The sequence below is a fragment of the Oikopleura dioica genome, chromosome PAR, assembly GCF_907165135.1.
Source record: "Oikopleura dioica chromosome PAR, OKI2018_I68_1.0, whole genome shotgun sequence".
Classification (NCBI taxonomy): Eukaryota; Metazoa; Chordata; class Appendicularia; order Copelata; family Oikopleuridae; genus Oikopleura; species Oikopleura dioica.
The window spans coordinates 4396088-4418538 of NC_137293.1; the positions used below are offsets into that span (position 1 = coordinate 4396088).

Below are 22451 nucleotides of genomic sequence, written 5' to 3' on the forward strand. Positions count from 1 at the left end.
GAAAATCGCTCTAGAAATCAATTAAGATTTATTACGAAAATTTCATCCAAGAGCAAATCGAACAAATTATCTGTGGTAGGAGTTAAAATTGAATAAACACAATCGCTGCTGTTTTTAATGTCTTTATTTTATTGTTTGATTTGTACAAGAGGTAAAAAGAGAGAAAGAGAGAAGGATACAATTAAGAGTTGGGCCAGCCAACTTTTGAACAGTTTTTTTGTTCTTCAGTGGAGAGAAATGGAGAGTTGAGAAATTGAAGCGTTTTTTTCAGAAATTTGAACCCTTGGAAAGCTTTTTTATACAATTAGAAGCAAATACAACAATATGAACAGTTCTTGTTTGGCTGATGAAGATCGTTAAAGAATTTGAAAAGGAAATTCCTTAATATTATATTAACATTGAGCAATATTGCTTTTCAGAGGTCAAATGAGGGGAGCGTGAGTTGGGTGTGGACGTAACCAATAGCTCGGCCAACCAAATGGCTGGCGAGGGCTTCCAGTTCTTCTTCCTAGGAGACATGAGTGTTAAGATTTAATGGGCGAATGTTAGAATGGTCAGTTATGTTCGTTCAATTACCATTTGTTCGCTGAAAGAATCGGTCCCGGAATCGGCATTTTCCTCGACAAAAATATCAATGGCTTCTTCAATTGCTGATGTGACTATGTTATTTGCGACGTCGAGTACTTCTTTAAACTTGAATTTCTTTGTTCCGTGAAGGACGGTGGGGAGATTCATCGACTGATCGACGAAACTTTCGCTTCCCATGTCCGATAATGCCAGATCGCTTCGGGGACTCAAAAGCCTTAAAGAAATTTTTAAAGACCATAATTTTGTCATAAGCAAGAAAGGTGCCGTATTTTAAAATGCGCTCAACAGACGAGTAATAATTATTATCATTAGTTTTCATTATAAATTCGCAATCTCGGGAAGATATGAATATCCGATGCATGATCAAACTATTTTTAATAACAGTAACTTACTCTGGATCATGAACATCTTCTTCTTCATAATGCTCCTGAACCTTCGGCGATTCTGGTCGACCAGAATCAAAGCTTTCAGGATCATTCGTCAGCTCGAGTTTTTCTAGGCTAATGGTTTCTTCTTGTAGATTTTCTTGAATCTCCTCAACTGGAATCGGTCGATCATTCAGATCTTCGTCTTCTTCGCGAAAGTCGACATCGTCATCGTCATCTTCGTTTTCATCGTCGTTTTCGGATTCTGATTGGATGGAATCGACCTCGTTAAAGTTTTCGTCATCGTCGTTTTCGAAGTTGGATTCGAGGAGCTCCTTTTTTGGCTTGAATATTTTCGAATATAAAAATTTCGCGAGGAAATTTCAAGCCTTTCCTTTGGCGCTTCAAGAATATTCTCCTTGTCAACTTCGTCCAAAAACTCGTCACTCTTTTCCGACACCATCGACAATCGACCTTGAGTCGAGCACCCATCAAACGACTTCAACTCCTGTCGCGAAATCGACACCGCTGAAATCGATAGTGTCATCAGGTCTGGATCCGGCTCGTCTTCGCAGCAATCCACAGCGGGGAATTTTTGTATTGCTTCTTGGGAACTGGATTTTGATTGGCTTGAAGTTGGTTTTTCGGGTTTTGATTTGAGTTGAAGGAAGTGCCGAAACGGTGAGTGGAGATGCCGTCGGAGGAGTTTGACATGAACGATGTTCCTTATAAAAATTATCCTAATTTTCTTCTTATCAAAATTGGGCCATGGTATTGACCATGGGGTATGATGATAATAATTTTATCTGATTCTGGAAGAGTAACAATTCAGACAATTCCTATGTTAGATTAATCATAAGTACTAAACATTTAGTTTATAAAATCAATAAGATCAAAAATAAATTATGATTTCCAAGGAAATTTCTAGAAATTCGCTTGAATTTTTCAAACTCAGTTATGAATCATAACTTATGATAGATGATTTAAACAAGGAAAATTTGTTCACCTGACATTGTTGACAAATTCGAAGCAGATCGATTAATTGTCACTTCTGTCGAAGAATTCGTCGACTCCGAATCCGCAAAACTCACGTCAGCCAGAGACGAAGAATCTGTTGTTACAACGTCGGAAATTTTGATGAGATCTTCTAGAGCTCCTTTTACATTTTTAGGTAAAAGTCGATCTTACCGGATTCGAAAGCGGAATTGTTCGAAAGAAGTGGATCTGATTTCGTATGTTTCTTTTTGGCTTTTTCTATCGCTTGTCTGGACTCATCCGTATCTCCAGAAGTCTTGCGTCTTATCGCAGGTGAGTTCTGACGGCTTGCTAGATTGCGGCTGAACAAATTGCCAAAGAGGCTATTTGGTCGCTCCGTTTTCTCAGAAACGCGCTTGGTCCCCGGGGGAATGCGCAGCGGTGAATTTGCTCCGTCGAGTTCGATGAGATTCGCGGGAGAAGAAGAAACGAACGATTCGACGAATGATTTCTTCGCTTCCGCGAATTTTCGATGCCAGTTCATCGCGTCGATTGCTTGAAGAGCGTCGATTTTGAGATTTTTGTTGTGTTGAAGAACTTTCAGGATTAACTAAAGAGAATAAGGAGGGGAAGAAAAAGGGGACAGGTACCTTTGGGCTTTGAATTTGAGGGTGGTCGAGGTCGATGTTGTCGAGAATTTCACAGAAGGTTACTTTCAGACGAGTTTTGGATTTGCGCTTGGCGATGAGGAGGCAATTGTTGAAGAGGAGGAGCTCGGAATCTTTGTTCGACTCTATAAAATGTCAATTTATGAGATGTTCGTAATAATCATTTGATAAGTTGTCAAAGTAAAATCGCGGTGTATTCTTAAATATCATCCTTGAAGAATTTAATTGCAGGGGATTTTGAATATGTTTAAGGTAAAAGGTTTTTAATGGCTTTCATAGATTTGGAAAAATTTAAATATTGATACTTAATTGAAAAATCTGTTTTTATGGCGCCTTATTTCTCGCAAATGCGTAAAAGTCTCTAGAGTCTAGACGCTATTTACGCGAAAAACCGAGCCTAGAGAAATTTTGCTCTCCTCTTTTTGTGTTCATGACATAACTCGCTCGATATTTTTGAAAATTGATTGCTATAATTTTTTTATTTTCTTTACCTTTGATATTTCCGTTGAAGAGCAATCTTGTCGCGCCTTCGGGAGCTTGGTGTGCTTTATGAGGAAGCGACTTGTCGTATTCCAAGCTTTTACTCTGCATTTTACGATTATCAACATGACATGTAGGAAAAGAGCATTCACCTTTACTTTGAACTCGATTTCGGCAATGCAATCGTTGAGGTACTTGGTTTGAAGGTCGAGCTGTTCACACACATGCAGCAAAAGATGGTGGTCTTCGTTGTCTTCAGGGGTCGATTTTTGAAGTCTAAAATCGAGGATTTCTATTGGCCGAAAATGAAATTTTTTTATTCACCTTTCGATGATCATCTTCATCCTCGGCAATTTCGTTCTCGGAGCATCTAACATCGACCAAATCGACAATTTCCTCGAAAAATCCGACTGCTGAGCTGCTTCCAAATAGTCCCTGATTTTCGCCATTTGAAAAACTTCCTCGAGTCGATTTCGCTTTTCCACAAGACCTTTTGAGTAGTCTGCATAAACAACGATCTGAACACACGATTCTTTATCGACGTCAGACTCAGACAAGGACAGTGTAATTTTCAAGCACTTGATGCTATTTACTGAGCTATTATGGAAAGCTGTAATTTGCCACGATAAAGTGGCTAATCGGGAAATTCCCGATTAAAAAATATTATATGTTTTTGCTGATATAGAGATTTCACGAGATGTTACGGACTGGGAAGGGGTGGATATTTTGATTTCAAACCCCGAAATCCCTGTTCTCGACCAATCAGGATGGCCAAATTCGGGTTGAAAAGTGGAGTTGAAATCAAAATATACACCCCTGACTGGGAACCAGAACAGACAGACGCTCATTAATTTAATTCGTCATTTAAAAAATTAAAAAAAATTTATACAATTCGATGGTTTCCATATTTACGGTTTCTGTTTGATATTCCTTTTTAATCAATTTTCTCACCTTCGGAATCCATTCGAGCAACGAGGGCCCAATACTTTGGACTAATCCCCGATGATCGCGAATATTTTGAAACTGACAAGCGAGATCATCATTCACGGCGATGACCTCCGCCAGATTTCCAAAGAGCTCATTTGGGTCGACGAGCGGGACGTTTCTCTCATCCACCGGCGCCAGGGTCTTCACACCTTGGTAATACACCTGAAAGACAAATTTTAAAAGGGCTCCGACTTTGTGACGTAGTGTAAATATTGTTTTTTTACGAAAGTGGACAGGCCTTGACAACTTTTGGTTATTAATACTTCAAGCAATTATTTCCGTTGCGCAAAGAACTGGAAAACAACTGAACAAATCAAATTTACAGAGGTGGTTTTTCGGGGAGTTGTCTGGAACCGACAAAAATATTTCGACAAATTTTACGTGGAAATTTTCAACCAATCAGAAGCCTGGATTCGGCAAACCGGCCAATCAGCAACCGAGTAGCCTCCCACGCGAAATTTGTCGGTATTTTTTTTCGGTTCAAGACACCATCCCGGTTTTTTAAGAGTTTCGAGTCGAAACTTTCGACTCAAAAAACTCAAAAATTCAAAATCATTAAGGGGTACCCTTTCAATTTGAGGATCTCGGATCTAAATTGATTTTGAAAGCTCGTTACGCAATACTGTACTAACAGTACTGTCAAAGTCCTACTGTAGCTTCGACTTGTAGATAAACATAAAAACTTCCGGTGGAAAAAGTGGAAAAAGCGAGCTCGTGATAAAGAGATTTGAGTCGCTAAGTGACTTCCAAAAATAAATAGCTATTTGAACTTACATTTTTGACTGTTAAAAGATCTTCGCAAAAGTCCATGTGGCTTTTGACAACTTCCCAGATGATATTTTGCCGTTTGACTTCATCCTTGTCTTCTCGGATTTCTTCGAATGTTGAGGGGTAGGCTTCGTGCCATTGGCCCTTCATCACCTTAAGATTTTTTGTGAAAAAGGGGGTAAGGCAATTGAGAAGAGAGACTTGGTAGTTAGCGACTGTAGCAGCGAAGGTTTTGTCGCGGGAAAAAGTTGCTCGGAAATCAATTCTTTTTTTGGGCTTATTTTTAAGGGTAGATACAAGCGGATGGAGATTCTAACAAACCTAGAACCTTTTTAAATAAGATCCGTTCAAGATTCTCTAGAAAAGTCAAGCGGTAAGATATAAGAAGAGATTTTATGGTCCCCTCAAAGTCTGAAACCCATTCCCATAGTCCCAAACAAAATGTTTTTTCGTCGTTCTTCGAATTCTCTGACTCTCCCGATTATTATCTTGCAAAACACTTTCATGGCAATTGCTCAAATTTTCTTGTACTTCGAGAAAACTCCCCATTTTCCCTTACTCCTGCTTTCATAAAAAAAAACTTGCGATTTTCTTGAAAAGTGCTCCACGCAGAAAGCTGAAAGCGAGAGAGGGGAAGAAAATGGCGCTCTGAGCAAATAAAAGTAGTGAATGCTGCTATCGCAAAAGACATCGTTTTTTGAAGTGCCATTCAATTGAGATAAATATTCTCAATCACCTTCTTTTTCTGACGATATTAAAACACCTAGCGACCGAAAAACAAAACAATTTCTTTATAAAATGAAAGAAAAAATCATTCATTCTCGCAAGAACTCAAAATAGCCGTTCGCGGCTTTATGAGTCCGAATTCTTATGAAAAATCTTGACTCAAAAAACCGCGCGCGGCTTTTATGGGGTTAATTTTTCTAGCCGCGCGGCTTTTATTCGATAACAAATCATTGTTGATATTTTCGTTGCGAAGCCGCGCGCGGCTAAAGTTCATCTGATGCTAGAATTCAGATCATTATTCTTGATAAGAGCGTTTCCGAAGCAAATTCTAGCGGGTCTGAGAAAATAACATATTTAGCTCCTTGCGCTTAATCCATAAAATCAACAAATTCTATTTGCTTCCGGCCATATTGCAAGTTGCAATTCGAAACAGTTTTCATGCATTTGCGAAAGTCTACTCATTTATCCACTTATTCAAAAGTCTACATTTCAAAGTTCATAGTATGACCTTCATACTTCTGAATCATTCAAGTCAATAGAAGGATGAAAGAAACCCTTAATTATTCGAAAGAGTACTAAAAGACTAAAAGGAAGGGAAACCGCAAGCTGCAGTGCCCCACTTTTTAGTGATGAAAAATTCAAAGCGTTTTTTGTGTTATTTTCAAGCTCTTTCATCCTTCAGTTCTTTCAGTAAGAGAAATGACGGAAAACAACGAAGAAAGCGATTTTGCTGAGTGGATAAAAATGACCCTGGTGATTGGACTTTACGAGAAGGACTCAAATATTTGCGTTTCTGACTCGTCAATTGGCAATTGCTTTAGTTGCAATTTTAACAACATGGTTTTGAGTCCTCTTTTCTAGCGTTTATGGCGACGGCCTTTTTGTCCTTGTCTCTGTGCCTTTCAATCACATGATGAAATAGTAATAAAGTTCAAGATTCAAATTCACTTTTTTATTTTTTGAAATTTACCTTTTCTTAGCTTCTTTATTTTTTCATCAAAAATCTCTTTTTACAATTTTCTTCGTTGATTTCTTCAATAAATGAAGCTCTCTTTTTTCTCTTTATTTTTGTTGAAAACAATGAAAAATTCAAATTCGCGAAAAAGCGCTTCCTTTTTTGATTTTCGGTAAACAACTGATTTGTAATAAAAGAGGTGGGAAATTAGGTGTACCCTTACTTTGAGCCTAGGTGGCCGCGTTTTCTCGCGAGTAGGGGCCAAAACGACGCTGCCGCTGTCCGTTTTCCGGGGGATGTGGATCAAGAGGAGAGTAACGGTCACGCTCGGCGGCGGCTTATCGCACCACTCGGCCTTACCAGGGCCCTAATTGACCAGTCAAATGGACAAGTTGGGAAAGGAGATCTTTTACGCGCCGCTGATAACTTATCAAGGCAAAAGTGGTTTGATTTCTCTTCACAAAAATAATTTCTTTTTCAAAAACTATTTTTTGGAGTGATAAAGCCGCAAGCGGCTTTTTTTGCTTTCTGAAAAAAAAATTCAGTGACTTACGTTTTTGACAATTTTCTTCGGCCTAGAACTCGTTGTCGGCGCAGAAATCTGCCTTTTCGGTGGAATTCTGGAAATATCTCTTGAAGGGTTGGCTTCGGAAACGGAAACGACGGATTTTCGATCAGCTTCGATATCGGAATTGCTGATATTTGAGTTGCTAAAACGCGGATCATGATGAGTAGGAAAGGATAATTTGTTTATGGTTTACGGTGAGTGGTCTCCGTTTGCCCAAGTCGCCGTTTGCCCAAGTCGTCGTCTGCCCAAGATCGCCGTTTGCCCAACTTGGGCAGACGGAGACTTGGGCAAACGGCGATCTTGGGCAGACCCAAAACCTCAGGGAGACGGACGGTGCCGGAACCAAATTGGTACCCTGTACCAAAGTCAAGCATATTTTCTGGCTCATCAAAAAACTAATGTCCGCTCCGCGGCTGCAGTGTGAGGAAACTCTATTTATGGTTAAGTTGATTTTTTGTAAGTTTACCCTACGAATATACCTAATGACCGACCGAATATACTTCAAGTATAATGAATGATTAACTCTTCCGGGAATAGTTTATTAGGACTTTTATTGGGAATTTAGCGACTTTCATAATTAAACCATCCATTACGAAGGCTCTTCGTTATCAATGTAAACGATGTCATAATTCGGAAAGCTTCCGTAGAGTCCACGATACTGTTTTTTCATTTCGCCTCTTATTTATGTTTTTATGCTCAAGAATTTATTCGAAAATCGGATACAACTATTGAAAAACAATATAAGAAAATTGTGGTGGTCAAGGATCCACGGTTAATAACCGTTCAAAAGACATCACAGGACAACCTTTGTTTTCACCTGAAAGTTTCCGCAAATCAGAGCGCAACCAGCAGACTAAGTTATGATGATAAAATTGTCGCCTTACTTCTATCATTTTATGATCAATCAATTAAAAAAAAATTCACATCGCCGTTTGCCTAAGATCTCCGTCTGCCCAAGTTGGGCAAACGGCGACTTGGGCAGACGGCGACTTGGGCAAACGGCGACTTGGGCAAACGGAGACCACTCGTTTACGGTATCTGACGGAATCGTAAAGAAATAGACACTAATACGGTCATTTTTTTGTTGAAAATTTCAAATGAGAAGTCTTTTTGGGCATTTCAAAAAAAGGGTTCCCACCCTTTTAAGTTAAGGGTACTAGTAGTGGTACTAACTTAGTACTACCTTCGATGTTAAAGATAGAAAAACGGCTCTGACAGATTAAAGGGCTTAGTAAGATCTACTTAGAGACCCCTTTTGATAAGCTCTAGCATTTACAGGTTTGGAGTTATTCAGGGCCAAAATTTTGGAAATCGAAGGTAGTACCCTTAACGCATGAACGCACGAAATATTTTTCCTGCTGAACGCATATTGCGCAGATTTCTGCGCAGCACCTTTAGAGCGCTCTAGCGACGATTGTGGTCGAGATTTGAAAATACCAAAGCTATCAAAATGAAGCTCAGACGCTTGCAAAGAAGCCAATAATAATTCAAAATCCTAACCCTAACCCGAACCTCACTTAAAATAGTGATTTCTAAAGTTACCCGAAAATGAGCCAGGTTTGTCCATTTTTTTCTATTTCATTGATCTCAAATACAAATGTACAAAATAGATATTCATGATAAAATTTATGTTTTATTTGATGCAGAAATGCGATAAAAAGTCGAAAAAATATTTTTTATCGACAGAAAAACTGTTGCAGAACTGTTAAAACGCTAACAAAACATTATTCGAAAATATCGGAAATTTTCGTTCTGAAGCCAAATTTTTACCCTGAAATCAAAATTTTTTTTCGATGCCAGATTCGGATTCCTCATCGAAAAAGAGCTCCTAAAGTGGGGGTCCATTTAAAAATTTGGTCAAGTAAAGTACGAGATATCGAGCTTTAAAGGGGCTCTGCGCAGAAATCTGCGCAATATGCATTCAAGCGTTAACAGGAAAAAATTGTGAGAAAATTCTGCTAAAACTCGTTAACAACAGTCGATACTTTAATAACCTAAGCAGAAAATAACGAGCAAACTAAAGTATTTTCAAATACCAAAACGGATCAAAAACTAACCTGTCTAAATACTCCGCTTCTTCGTCTAAACTTTCCGTCAAACTGGGGTGATGCTTCATTCGGGAAACTGGACAGAATCTCGGGAAAATCGCAAAACGAGTATTTTTAGGAAGCGATCGCATTTTCAACTCTACGAAATCAGAATGGAAATTCTGTTCGATCATTTTTTTTCTCTTTTTTCTTTTCGTAAAATTTGCGAATCTGTTAGGGGCTCGTTAAAGAAACGCAGAGAGACGTAAAGATATGATTCGGGATTGGCAAATAGAACGAATCAGGAAAAATTTGAGGGATTTTTTTAAAAGAAAAAAGCTAAAATTTTTTTTAGCTAAAATCGGGCAGAACCAAAAATAGGAAAACAATTTTATAGAAGTGAATTTTTGGATAACCAATAAGATTGCTGTATTTCGCCCACTGGCCAATGAAAACCCTGATCCATAAAATCACTTTCATGAATTGGTTTAACCCCAAAAACGGAAGTTATTTTTTGGATCTTGGTTTTGATTGGCCGGTAGGCCAAATACAGCAATCTTATTGGCTATAAAAAAATCATCAGAGATTTCTGTCTCCTCCCTTTCCTGAGTTCTAGTGCTTCCCTCGTGCCAAGTATTGGGCCTTCCGGAATTGCTCTCCCTTCTTTTTCTCGACGAAACTCGCGCTGGATCGGATCGTTTGCTAGAAAATCAGGAATGCAAATGTTTAACGGAAATAAAACTGAAAGTAAGCAAATCAGCACATGCAAACATAAAACGTAACACTTAAAAACTGGCGACAAAAAGCAAAGCTTTTGACTTTTTTGGTTTCTCGTAGAAAAAATTTAGTGGTATTTTAAAAAGCCTGGAAGTTGATTTACCGGACTCGAGGGTATGATGCATTTTTTCGCCTTCCACGAAGATTTTCATAAAAAAATCTTGAAATCTCGAAGCCGCGCGCGGCTTCCCTTTTTTACTCAATTTTCCAATAGTCAAAAGCCGCTGCAAAAATATTGAAAAAAAAGCCGCGCGCGGCTCTTTTAATAATGAAATTTTCCGAAAGTTTTTTAAGAAAAAAAAACCGCAAAAATGCGGCTTTACTTTTCAAAATTCAAAATCTCCTCCTTCGAACGACTCTTTCTGCCATGGTTTCTCTTTTTGTCCGGTCTTGACTGTATAATGAACTTTTGAAAAAAAAGACGGTTAACTGTAACGGGGAAATCAAATTTACTTTTGGCTTGTTATCGGGGGAAATTTGAAAGTTGGAAATTTACCTTGAAGAGGCGGATCCCGATGATCTACGGGTCGCATTTCTACGTCTTTTTGGATTTATTGAATTTCATAGCGACACCCTTAAGCGCAAGAATGTTTTTTTTCCTCTCAAATCGAATTTTCTATTATAAAAAAACTCATCTAAAGTGCAAGAATTAGATGGTCAAAGTTCATTTTCGAATTCTGAGTTTTTTAAAATAAGGTGGCGATACCCTTAATTTATAAATCCGAACATGGCTAAGCGAAGATTCTGTTCTCTGCATTACTCTTATTTTTGTTGGTCTGGTTAGTGCAAACTTCTGAAAAAGTTTGTTTTCATCGCTGTTTTATTATTAGCCATGAGCAAACAGCGAGTCATAAAAAATTCTCATAAATTTCAAAAATAGTAAATTTTCAAGTGCATCCGCTCGGCACCTGTCCTTTTTTGGCGCCGATAATGGTCCCAAAGCTCTACTGTAAAAATCAGATCACAAGACGAGTACTGTATTTTATCAGCTCGATAAAATACTGAATTATGCTTGTTTTTGCGTAAGTTCAAATCATCAATTTCTAAGAAAAAAAAGAAGCCATCCAAAAATTAAAGGCACGCTTGCATTGAGAAACTAAACTTACAAGTTCGAGCAATTTATTTCGGCAACGGATTGCCTTCGACAAGTTGGGCGGTCTTTTCGAATCGGTCTGATCAAAATAATGATTTTTAGATGTCTTAAATGACTGTAAATTTTACTGCTCTGGGCTAACAAACCTGTGTCAGGGATTTCTAAAAGAGCTATATTTAAAAGCCGCGTAGCGGCTTTCTCGAAAACAAAGCCGCGCAGCGGCTTTGCTAGATATAAACTAAAGGGTCTAGGTTTTTTTGGCAAAGCCGCTGAAAAAGCCGCAAAAATAAGGACCCTGACTCAGGTAAAAAAAAATATTTTTTTCTTTCGAAATTTTCGTCTCAAAAAATTTCTTACCGTAAAAATCCAGCCGTCAGGGAATTCTTTCTTTTCAGCGGCTTCGGTTTTTCGTCGAATCTGTCTCTATTTTTCAACTCTTCTTCAAAATTTTCGTCGATCGAATTCTTCAAATCGAACTGCTCATTCTCGGGATGCGTGAATAAACTCTTCGTTGATCCATATTTTTGGGAGTTCTTCAAAGTAGAATTTGCAGAACTGGAGCTGCTGCTGGAGAGATTCTGGTTGAAAAAAATTGTTATTTGAAGAAAGATAAAAAAATGAGGACCAAGTGTGAGGAGCTGCCGTACAATTATCAATGAAAAGGGCCACATGCCACGAGAACTGACAGGACAAAAGGACGTTCTAAGAGTCGCTTAGAATTTTTTGTACCGCCGCCAGAACGGAAATAGTTCGAAAATAAGGGCGAACAGAATTGTTCCCTGATTTTAATTTTTTGCTCGATTTTTTGAGATAAAATTTTTATTATTTTAGTTTAATCTTATAAAAAAAGCTCCAACCCTTATTTTGGGCAGCTCAAATCGACAAAAAACCGCGAAATAAAGACCAAAATATTGGTCAATTTTTGACCAATCGAATTTCCCCATTCGGTCGGTTAGCCAATCAGATTTCGAAAGAAAATTTTTGGAAAATTCGAATTTTTGTCGGATTCTTTTTTGTCGATTTGAGCGGACAACCCTTATTTTTTTCATAAAATAAACAAAACTTACGAGAGCATCAGAAACACCATTCTTAAAAATCTGGCCCAAGTCGGACACCGATCTCAAAAACTGTCTTTTCCTCCTCAAATTCTCTCTTTTCCCGCTTCTTTTCATCACGATTTCCTCTCTCTATTTTTCTTTTCAACTATTTTTGTCTCTATCGTAAAATATTAAATTATTCGATCCAAATGATAAATAAAAAGAGAGTGATCTACCACTCTTGACAGCAGTTCAACTTTTTGGGACATGGTAGGAGTAGTAGCCGACTCAGAGAAAATTAAGGAGGATCATTTTATGATTCATTTGAGTCCAAAAATTATTCACGGAATCGTGGATTAAGGCTCTCCCCAATTAAAAAAAGCTATATAACGAACTTTAAATTACTTCCCAGCTCGACAATCTTTCAGCAAAACCTGACTCAGGGTCTGACTCAAGGTTGAAGAAAAGATTGAGAATTTTTTCTTTGAAAAAGCCGCATTCGGCTTCGTTTTTTGGCCGCTTTGCGGCTTTCTTTTTTCAAAGATTTTTCAGGACCCTGACTCAGGTTTTCAACACAGGTTTTCTAGCGCTTTTTTTACCTGGATTGAAGAAAAATGCTTCGCCTTTCTCAATCTTCCTGAATTTTCATCTGCTCCTGTAGTTGTTCGGCTAAAAATACAGTAGCGAATCGTTTATAAAGCCAGTTTTTGTCAGCTGAGGGACGGAAATTCCGGGTTATTTTTTATTACCTGGGACGGCGACCAAAGAGAAAATTCATTTCGCCAGTTGCGTGTCAATTCGACTGTACAATTACCAATATACAGTTATTTGAGTTTTCTTTGAGATTCAATTTTTCAGTTTTCTTTGTTTTCTGCGATTTTTCTTGCCGATTTCATTCTTGAAAAAGAAAAGTTTTTTGCTTTTTAAATTTTGAAATTTGAAATTGTTGAAATTGAAGTTGCCAAGAGGGGGGCTATTTTTCTGGATAATCTCTTTAATGAGCGCGAGTTGTGAAGCTTGCCGAGGCTGCAATTTACTTGTAGATCGTTAAATAATGTCTGACATGTGACAGACATCAATTGTGCTCGATATAATAACAAAATGTTAACGAAGCAGCTTCTCTATTATTTTTAATAAACACGAATTCAGAAAAGCTGAGTCTTTACCAATAAAAATTTTACAGTCTTTAACTTTTGTTCGTTCTTTTCAATTTAAAATGTGCAGCTTTCTGGTGTTTTGGCAAAGGTCAAACAAGAGTGACTCTTGACGCAACGTAGAAAGCTGCATTTCCATTGTACTCGCCGCCGTCCGCCCGGATAAGCCCTAAGTCAACACGCGCCCCAGGTCAATCAAAAATATCATTGCTTCTATTTCCCCCAAACCGAATTCTAGCTGAAAAATAAACCTTCATATTTCAAAATTTTGCTTCATATTTCAAGTTGAAATTTTGAACGAAAAATCATTAAGAAAAATGAAATTGTTTTTTTATTTTTTTTCTTAATGAATAATATATTTTGCGATTTTAAAATATTAAAGAAATAATTAAAATAAGATTAAATTGAAGAAATAATTCAAAATCAAGCCAACAGATTTAAAGAATAAGGCAAACGCAAATTCGGTCCGGTTTGCCCCGGGGCGTGAGACTGGAGCACTCTCACTCTCAGAGTGTTTTATTAAACTCTATCTATAGATTGTTTATCTTGAGCTTATCCTCCCGCAGGAACGGATTTACGAGATCAAACGATCAAATTATATAACGATTTTTCTTTCAATTTCATAAAATAGAAAAATTTCAATATTTTTTAAATTTTCATAATTTCGAAAATGATTTTGTCTCCATTATAAAAATTCAAGGTTGAGACTCACTATTGATTGTTTCAAAAAAATCTTCGTTTTCGAAAATCTCTGTCAATCTCAAAAGACTTCCTTTTTCTTAAAATCTTTTGAAAATCCTTCGACAATCTCTTATTTCCAAGCCCAGCACATGTTTTAGCATGAATTGCTTGTCATGGCTGAGCTAATCCGCCTTTTCAATCGACTCTGAATTTTCTCTTCATCCGGCGAAAAGCCCGGAGCAAAAGCTGAAAGGCCCTGGGGCGCGAGCAAAAAATGTGTTTAATTATTAAGAAAAAAGAATTTGGTTATTATTATTTTAGGCGGAACCATAAAGCTGACTTTTCAGCGTCGTAAATCACACTTGCCAGACTTGACCATCCGCCGGGCGGGGAACTTTATAGGCTAATTAGAGGACAAATAAATGGTCAAAGTATCGAAAAACCACAGCGATAAATATCAGAAATTTTTCGTAAAAGAAACATTTTTCTCTGGATTAAATTGTGCGTAGCGTTTTTTTTTGTTCTTTCAAGAGGTGTTAAAATTTTAATTTTAAAAAGCCAACAAAGCTCAAGTGGACTCGGGGGCTATTCTAAAGAGGCATGTTTTTAGTGAGATACAAAACAAGATTTTTATGTTATCTTGGAAACAAGAAAAAAGACAAAAAATAAATTGTCATAACCCCAAAGTTTTTCCTGAGATCTTCAATTTGTTCACAAAACCTGACTCAGGCCCTGACTCAGGGTCCTTTAAAACCTTCGATGAAACCCCGGAGCGGCTTTATCAAAGTTTTTTCCAGGACCCTGACTCAGGTTTTCCACTGATACTGACAACCCTAGCCCTAATTCTCAACCTTTACCTTAAGGGTGTCAACAAGTTAATTATTTTCTTCTGCGAGGACTTTCTTCTTTCTATCTCTCGAATGATTTTCTTTCCTCCTTATCTGACAAAGCTCTTTCTTCGTAAAAATGGTAGATCAAATACAGTCAGATCGGCTCTGTTAAATCGCGGGGCAACTTCCAAGATCAAATAGAAAATTGTCCTTTGTTCGGGTGAGCTGATAAATGCCTATCTGACGAGTAGCAGCGGTAAAATTTATTATGGCGAGGCAGAAAAAAATGGTCGCGTATTGTAAATTTGGTGCTTCTTGTGCAAATAGAAACAGGTGAAAATCGACTTCAAACGTCATAATTATCATGTTTGGAGATGCTTCCAACTTTCAACGCGTCACGAAAAGTACCTCTTCGAATTTTTAATTCAAACATCCTAAGAGGTGAATTTCCATGACAGGTCTTTTCCACTTCATAACTTCACGTGACCACAACTATCATCATTCTTCCAGCAGCTGGAAGAGCCGCGCGAGCGCTGGAGGACTCGAGAACGCTCGCGCGCGCCATCGAAAATTGACGAAGATTCTAGAATCGACTTGAAAAGCGGCTCCTCCTCCAGTTTTCTCTCGCTTTTCTCCGGATTGTTATATAAATTGGCGACCAGAGTAAACTTCTTCATAACAAAAAATTCTTTATTGCCAAAATAAGAAAGAAGAGACATAAAAAATGTTTTTCAACGATCCTTTTTACACAACCAGCTTTCGACCAAATTACAGCTCTATGGCTCAGTATGCCGACAGAACTTGTAACTGTCCTGATTGTCGTCCTCCTCGGCGTCAACCTCGGCAGCAACAACGGAGAACACAACCAGTTCGACAACAACAACGACTTTTTCAAGATCCGTTTTTCGAAGAATTCCAACCTTCGAGAACTGTCCGACAAGAAAGGCCAAAGAAAAATCAGCCTTCCAAGGCAAATAATTCTCAATCAAAATCAACGAAACCGCCCGTTCCGAAACCACAGAAGGCAAGAACAAAGAAGAAACCAGTGGAAATTCCTGTAGAGATCGTCAAAGAAGGTCAACCTGTGCAAGAAAAGGTTGGCGATAGAAAAATTTTGACAAATATGGAGAACCTAGTAATAGAAGAACTTTCAACGCCGATTGAAATCAAAGAAGATCCTTTTTATGCTGACGAAGAAATCGTCATAGAATGATTTTTGTCTGCCCATTTTATAATCTGCTGTTTTTTTTTCTCAAAATATTTACTTTTAATAAAAATCATGTTATTCACATCAATCAAGAGCATTTTCAACCCTTTTTGCAATAAATCAAGATAAATTCTTTGGGTTAACGTCAATCGTCTCATATTCATGAGAAAGTCAATTTTGAGTCAAAACAAGAAATGATAAGGCTCTTGCGTTTCTCGCCAAAGCCTGAGATCTTCATTAATAGAAACGAAAAATGACTGAAAAAGTTATTGACAAAATAAAAGAGTTTATTGAGGACCAAAGTACAGCCAAGCTTGGCATTCTTCTTACTTGTAAGTATTCTTGTTTTGAATTCGGTGTACTTTTTAATTCAGTTGTGTTTCTCCTTATGACTTTTTCGAACATTGTTCTGGTTTTTCTGCTCGTCCTCTTCGTCGTTCTACCCATCATCTTGATAAAGTGCTATCTTATGTATGAGAAGAGGGAGAAGCAAAAGCTTACTCTTCAACTTGAGCTCGCTCGATCAAAAAATCAAAAACCTCCGGCTCAAAATGCGCCACTTCGAGATGCCCAAACGGCCACGAATAAGCCTCTCCCATTGATACAATATTACCCGCAGCCAATTCCAGTCAGTAACAGTTTCTCGAAGCTTTCTTGATGGAACTTTATTCAGATTCCTTTTCCGTACTACCAACCTCAAGCCATAACACAGCAAAATCGACAAAATGAAATTTCAAAAGGTAGGTTTATTGATTTCCAAAGCAGGAATCCTTTAGCAAAGTATTCAGATGCCACAAATAATAAGCAAGCTCAGAAGTCACCAAAATCGTCCGCTTCAAACTCCCAGAAGATCGAGAAAAAAGATCAACCCGTTGAAATCAAAAATCAGCAAAGTCCAAGCAAGTCAAATAAAGTCGGAGATCGAAAAAATCTGACAAATAAAGCAGATTTTTTTATTGAAGAGCTTTCAGCACCCATTAAGGTCAAAGAAGATCTCTTTCATGCTGACGAAGAAATTGTTATTCAGTAGATTCATTTTCCTGGTTTTATTATTGAGAAGATTCTCCTTTCAATAAAATTGAGTTATAAATAAAAATAAAAATTCTTCTTCGATTCATTCTGAAAGTCAGATTTTACGCAACCGCCAAACGCAGAATTTTATGTGGCAGTAACGAAAGAATAGAGAAGTTCTATTTGCCAAGCTATTCTTTCAAATTTTCGTTCAACTTTTTCCCGCAATCTTTCTTTTACAAAAGAAATTTTAAACTTTCGACGATGAGTGATCGATTTAAAATAGTCGAGAGATTGCTGAGCCTTGTTACTTTTGCTTTGGTCTTGTTTTTGGCGATTTATTTGCCTTTAAATTTGGAAAAATCGGTCGAGAATGAAGAGAAAGTGGAAGTTGAAGATTCCATTGGTAGAGTTTCAGAAACCGCTGGGCATTACAAACACGCCGCTGTTGCTACAGACAGGTACTGTAATGACCATGATAACTTACTGACTCTTTTCTTAGCGCGCTTTGCTCCGGGCTTGGTAAGAAAATCCTAAAAATGGGAGGTAATGCCGTCGATGCAGGAATCGTTTCCGTCTTGTGCCTTGGGCTCCAGAATTTCCACTCTTGCGGGATAGGTGGGGGTTCGTTCTTCATGGTTTACAACGGGCTCGAGGATCAGACATTTATCAATTGTCGAGAAAAAGCGCCAGCAGCGGCGACGGAAAAGATGTTTTTTCAAAATCCAGGAATGATTTCGAAGGATCTAGAATTTCTTTTCACTTCTTTGATATCATAAATAGAAAACTCCACATATGGTGGCCTGGCGATCGGCATTCCCGGCGAAATGGCCTGTCTTTCCGAAGCTCATGATCGCTACGGCTCCCTCGACTGGTCCCTCCTCATCGGCGAAATCGTTACTCTCCTCGAGGACGGAATCATTGTCACCATCACCCAAGAAGGCCCGTTAAATTCCCATGCTGAAAAGTGCTCGAACGCGGAAATGTTCTTCAACGAAGACGGTCAAATCAAAAAAGCTGGAGATGTCATTCACAATCGAAAGTTGGCCGACACTTTCAGAAAAATCGCAAAAGACAAAAAATCCTTCCACAAAGGCTCTCTCGCCCAGGACATCGTCGACGACATCCAAGATAATAACGGGATCATAACTATTGAAGATCTCACTTCTTTCCAGCCGAACATTGAAATTCCCCGAAATGTGGATGTCGGAGATTTGAGATTCTACATCCCATCCGCGCCAGCAAGCGGACCAGTTTTTCAGTTCATTTATAATATTTTTGCGAATTTCGATGAAAGTGGAGATTTGCCTGTGGACTCGGTTGATTTCAATCATAGATTAGTAGAAGGTAAATCCTCGAAATCATAAGAATCGACAGTAAATTTATGAGAAGAAATGCTCAATGAGCACAATAAAAATAGTTAATTCGACTTGATAATCAAAAAAATGAGTCCTTTATGAAGATAAAATTCAGTTTTCGGAGTAAAACATGCTTGTTATGGTCTTTTTTAGCCTTCAAATTTGCGTACGGAAAACGATCAGCCCTTGGCGACCCGAAATTCATCACCAACCAGACGACTCTAGAAATGCTTGCCAATCTTCCAACGATGGAATTTGCCAAGGCTTTTAGTGAAAAAATTGATGACACAACTCATCCTTTGGAGTACTACGAGCCCGAGTTTGAAATCATAGAAGACTCTGGTACCTCCCACATGAGGTTTCTTTTCTGAAGTAGGCCAAAAGATAATCGGATCAAATTAAGTATTGTCGACGAAAACGGAATGGCTGTAGCAATAACGAGTACAATCAACACCTATCTCGGGTCAAAAATGATCGGAAAAAGAACTGGAATTATTTTCAACAATGAAATGGACGATTTTTCAACTCCCGGTCAATCTAACAACTACGGTCTTCCCCCAAGTCCTTCCAACTTTATCAAGCCCGGTGCTCAACCTCTCAGCTCAATGTGCCCAATTATTGCCGTCGACAAGGTACCGACCCCTCAAATTCCAGCCTTTTATTCTCTAGAAATCCGGTGAAGTCATTTTCACGGCTGGAGCTTCCGGCGGATCGCAAATTACAACTTCAGTGGCAAATGTCGCTATACGAACTCTTCTTTATGGAGATGGCCTTGATGAAGCCATTCAGCGAGCAAGAGTGCATCATCAACTTTTGCCAAATGAAATCAGAAAGGAAGACAGATTCGATTTGAATCTGATCGCAGAGCTGGAGAAAAGAGGTCATCTTTACTACCAAGGCACTGGCAGAGGAGCTGTTGTTCAGGTGAGACTATAGAGAGACCCTTATATCTTCAGAGAATTATTTTAGGGCATTCTCAGAAGAAATGGAATTCTAGAGGCTGTATCAGATGTTCGAAAAGGCGGAAAACCTGATGGATACTGAAAATACAAGATTTAATTTCCTGATGGATATTTTGCAATAGAATTAAGAACATTTCAATTTGTCTTGAGTTGAATTTTATTTTTATAAATAGGTAATAGAATAGGCATAAAGTTGCAGCTTTTTTGTAAAGTTCAGAAGAGTTTTTGTCAGTCAAGAGGCTGAAATACAGGTAGATTAGATTCAGAGTTGCTTAGTTTATGTACAAAATGGCTTTTCGTTCGTTGTTGCTTAGGAGAGACGAGGCAGAAATGAAGCGAGGGACTCGGACGATTCGAGTTTGGCGATTTTCGGAACACTTTCCTCAGAGTAGTCGTCGTAGTAGGAGTTGGCTTCTCGCTTGCAACCAACGCTCTACAAACTCACTTCAAAATGCTCGTCGGTAAGATCGTTAAAACGAACCCAAAAAGCGGAATCAGAAGAGTTTTATGATCTGCGCGTAAAACCGGCGAATCGAGCATCATTTCAAAAATAAACTACTTTTCTTGTTGATTATTATTTCTTTCGAGAAATCATAACAAACAGCTAATGGATCGAGCAATCGAATTGAACAAGAGAATCTGTTCTTTGGTCGAGCTTCTGGGAGGCGAAGGGATTCCGATTGTTCTTGATCGAATCGGCGGCGATTCCGGCCAAAAGAAAGCAGGTTTGCAAGAGGCTTCTGGAAGAGAGAAAAAGGACGAGACAAGTCAAGAATCTGATGAGTCTTATGAGTTGGAAAACGTATTGACGCATCCACAAGAACTGACAAGAGAAGTTGTTGAGAAATGGCTGGAAGAGTTTCTAAAGAAATTGAAGAGAAAAACGAGCAGAAATGATTTGGAAAGGTTGATTTTGTCGATGGACAGAATGCAGTTTAAAGATAATCGTTGTGCTCACTGGGACGAGGTCAATTTCGAACATGGAAAAGGAAAGCTATCTGGAGCAAACTATCGGGGAAACAAAGTTCAGGGAGAATGGAGAGTAACTCCATTCCAAAAAATGATTCTCGACAAAAATCCTGGCTTCGAAGGACGAAAAATTCAACGTTCGGAATTAAAAGAAGAAACCGGAGAATCGATTCTTGATGAATCTTTTCAGCAAATTTCAGCTGGAGGAGAAGCGATTGTTTTGAAAGAAAAATTCGGAGAATTGGAAGTTGCTGTTCGGGTTCAGGCGTTTGATCCCGCGTTGTTTACGGACAATGAAAAATTGGAGTTCAAAATTCATGTTTCAGAAGGTAATTTTTATTTCTTAATTTTTTTTTCAATATTTTTAAGAATACGAAATCGCCCAAAACAAGAAAAAAGACAACGCCCGAGTAATTCCTGTCCACAAAAACGTGATCAAGAATTTCTGCAACATCGAAGTCTCTTTGAGCAGCGACTTGGAAAAGAAAGACTGTGTTGGCTGGATTACGATTATGGAGAAATGCGACTCGGATTTGAGAAGGAAATTGAAGAATAATGAGTTGAATTTGGGAGAAAGGAAGAAAATTGCGATTGGCGTCAAAGAGGGAAAAGATTATTTGCGTAAAATTGGAATTTTTCATTTGGATGAGAAGCCGGAAAATATCCTTCTGAAAAATGGAGAAGCCAAATGGATCGATTTCAGCATTATTCACGAAATAACTGGACGAGAGAGTTATCGGGAGATGGGATACGCGAGGAGAGGAAGCAGATTTAGAAGATACATGTGTTTATGTAAGTTTTGAGCTTGTCGAAAAATTCTAGTGTTCTATCTCTTTTTTCGTAGATGCGGGGACTCCTGCCTTTTCTTTTGGCGCACAGATAGGCGGAACCTTCGGAAGATGTGTATCTCGTCCTCATATTTTGATTCTTTGCGAGTGGAAGACAGCCTGGACTCTTTTATTCAAACCAATTGAAGAAAAAGATAGAGAGATAGTCAAAAAAGAACTTGAGGTGAGTGTTTACTTTTTGTATAAAAAAATAATCTTTCTTAGACTTGCAATGCTGGCTGGCTCCCAAATAACGTTCCTTCAACCGAAGAAATCCAAAACTTGTCAAAAATCATTTCTCTTGAAACCGCGTCTTCTGATTTTTGCTTAGACGATCCGAATTTGACGAAATCAGCTGCAATGGCCAGTCTCAAACAAAAACTGACAAAAGAGATCAATTTCGACTTCAAAAACGTGACCAAGAATGTTTTAAACCAAAAAGAAAGCAATCTCTGTGTACCCATTTCAGTTTCGGTGCTTTTGAGATGGACACTCAAAAATGATTTGGGAATTGATGATTCTGAAATGGTAAGATTTTTTACTCTCGAAAAAATCTTCACAAGACTGACAATGCTGATTTATCCGCGGAGTTTGGCTGGCTTCAATCTCAACCCAAAATTCGAAGAACAAAAATTTCAAACGAACGAAATTGAAATGCTTCTCAGAAGATTGAAGTTCAGGACTTTTTTGAGTAGAAGTGGATGGGATATTATCAGAGAAAACTCAAGCGACTACTCGATAAATGCCAGTGGACGGCAAATTAATAAAAAAGAGACAAACATCGACTCGATAAATGCCAATTTTGATTTCGAGAAAAGTAAAAATTCAAAGCTAAAAATCAAATTAAATTAAATATTCAGTCCTCCTCCACGGCAACTTCGTCTTCTCCCGTCCCCTAACCGTCACCGGCGTCTATCTAAATCCGGACTCTTCAATGATTTTCCACCAAATGGTGCTGGACCGAATCGAAAACTCCGAATTCATTCTCCAAAACACGCTCATCGACCATTCCGGCTCTCAAATCAGAATTCCAGTTTCAAGAAAATACTACGCCGTTTACGAAATGATGAAAGACTGCTACTATTGCTACAACGATTATGTGTTTTATGGAGACAACAACAAGTTTCTTGAGTTAGTTAACGAAAATTCAACATGGAAACAGAAAAATGGTATCTTCTACCGCAAGCTTATTCAATTACTCTGACGAGAACTCGATGACTGAAAAACATTCCTTTATTACGAACACGTGATCGTGAAAATAAAAATTGTGAAAATAATTTTCATTTTCTTATAATTTTGCAGTAGACTATTACTAGAGCGGCGACGAGACAGCTCCTGTCCAGAAACCAACCAGAGCAAAAACAGCTATTTTGTTTTGTTTTATTATCGATGTACACTGTACAGTTTGAAGAGATTGTGGCAGGCATAGTCGGGGTGC

The 22451-nt window shown here is 38.3% G+C and overlaps 4 protein-coding genes across 5 annotated transcripts; 2 read left to right on the forward strand and 2 right to left on the reverse strand.

Annotated features, from left to right (window-relative positions):
* Positions 1-1310: 1310 nt before the first annotated feature.
* LOC145702411 (uncharacterized) lies at positions 1311-9263 on the reverse strand. 2 transcript variants are annotated; one of them, XM_081779633.1, is made up of 11 exons: positions 9138-9263; positions 7066-7222; positions 4838-4984; positions 4028-4225; positions 3401-3594; positions 3229-3352; positions 3088-3181; positions 2579-2721; positions 2142-2538; positions 1960-2100; positions 1311-1678 (listed from the first exon to the last, which is right to left on the reverse strand). In XM_081779633.1, the coding sequence occupies exons 1-11, from the start codon at positions 9257-9259 to the stop codon at positions 1500-1502; spliced, it is 1896 nt and encodes a 631-aa protein (XP_081635759.1). In that variant the 5' UTR covers positions 9260-9263; the 3' UTR covers positions 1311-1499. The 2 variants fall into 2 exon arrangements, with proteins under 2 accessions (XP_081635759.1, XP_081635760.1); XM_081779634.1 differs by lacking the exons at positions 7066-7222; positions 9138-9263 and adding an exon at positions 6528-6673 and having other exon boundaries at positions 1312-1678.
* Positions 9262-12954, reverse strand: LOC145701354 (uncharacterized). Its single transcript, XM_081778574.1, has 6 exons — positions 12764-12954; positions 12614-12683; positions 11335-11555; positions 10991-11056; positions 9659-9809; positions 9262-9267 (listed from the first exon to the last, which is right to left on the reverse strand). Exons 1-6 carry the CDS (start codon positions 12790-12792, stop codon positions 9262-9264), a joined length of 543 nt encoding a protein of 180 aa, XP_081634700.1. The 5' UTR covers positions 12793-12954.
* Positions 12955-16089: 3135 nt separating this feature from the next.
* LOC145701355 (uncharacterized) lies at positions 16090-16916 on the forward strand. The gene is made up of 4 exons (XM_081778575.1): positions 16090-16218; positions 16261-16514; positions 16560-16626; positions 16675-16916. Exons 1-4 carry the CDS (start codon positions 16140-16142, stop codon positions 16914-16916), a joined length of 642 nt encoding a protein of 213 aa, XP_081634701.1. The 5' UTR covers positions 16090-16139.
* A 150-nt stretch (positions 16917-17066) lies between these two features.
* Positions 17067-19355, forward strand: LOC145702181 (glutathione hydrolase 1 proenzyme-like). The gene is given in 6 exon segments (XM_081779393.1): positions 17067-17358; positions 17400-18244; positions 18409-18613; positions 18659-18887; positions 18925-19179; positions 19225-19355. Coding segments are annotated over 6 exon segments (1806 nt in total). The 5' UTR covers positions 17067-17161; the 3' UTR covers positions 19300-19355.
* Positions 19356-22451: the final 3096 nt, after the last annotated feature.

What these genes read in the sequence shown, in the direction of transcription:
- LOC145702411 (XM_081779633.1), bottom strand. Translation starts at nt 9,259, where the DNA reads ATGCGATCGCTTCCTAAAAATACTCGTTTTGCGATTTTCCCGAGATTC. An exon ending in CAATTCCGCTTTCGAATCCG is followed by an intron (nt 2,101 to 2,141) that starts GTAAGATCGACT and finishes AAGGAGCTCTAG; the next exon opens with AAGATCTCATCAAAATTTCC. An exon ending in GAATTTGTCAACAATGTCAG is followed by an intron (nt 1,679 to 1,959) that starts GTGAACAAATTT and finishes AATTTTTATAAG; the next exon opens with GAACATCGTTCATGTCAAAC.
- LOC145701354 (XM_081778574.1), bottom strand. Translation starts at nt 12,792, where the DNA reads ATGAATTTTCTCTTTGGTCGCCGTCCCAG. An exon ending in AGCATTTTTCTTCAATCCAG is followed by an intron (nt 11,556 to 12,613) that starts GTAAAAAAAGCG and finishes TTTTTCAACCAG; the next exon opens with AATCTCTCCAGCAGCAGCTC. An exon ending in CTGACGGCTGGATTTTTACG is followed by an intron (nt 11,057 to 11,334) that starts GTAAGAAATTTT and finishes TATTTTGATCAG; the next exon opens with ACCGATTCGAAAAGACCGCC.
- LOC145701355 (XM_081778575.1), top strand. Translation starts at nt 16,140, where the DNA reads ATGACTGAAAAAGTTATTGACAAAATAAAAGAGTTTATTGAGGACCAA. An exon ending in GCTTGGCATTCTTCTTACTT is followed by an intron (nt 16,219 to 16,260) that starts GTAAGTATTCTT and finishes TTTTTAATTCAG; the next exon opens with TTGTGTTTCTCCTTATGACT. An exon ending in ATTACCCGCAGCCAATTCCA is followed by an intron (nt 16,515 to 16,559) that starts GTCAGTAACAGT and finishes AACTTTATTCAG; the next exon opens with ATTCCTTTTCCGTACTACCA.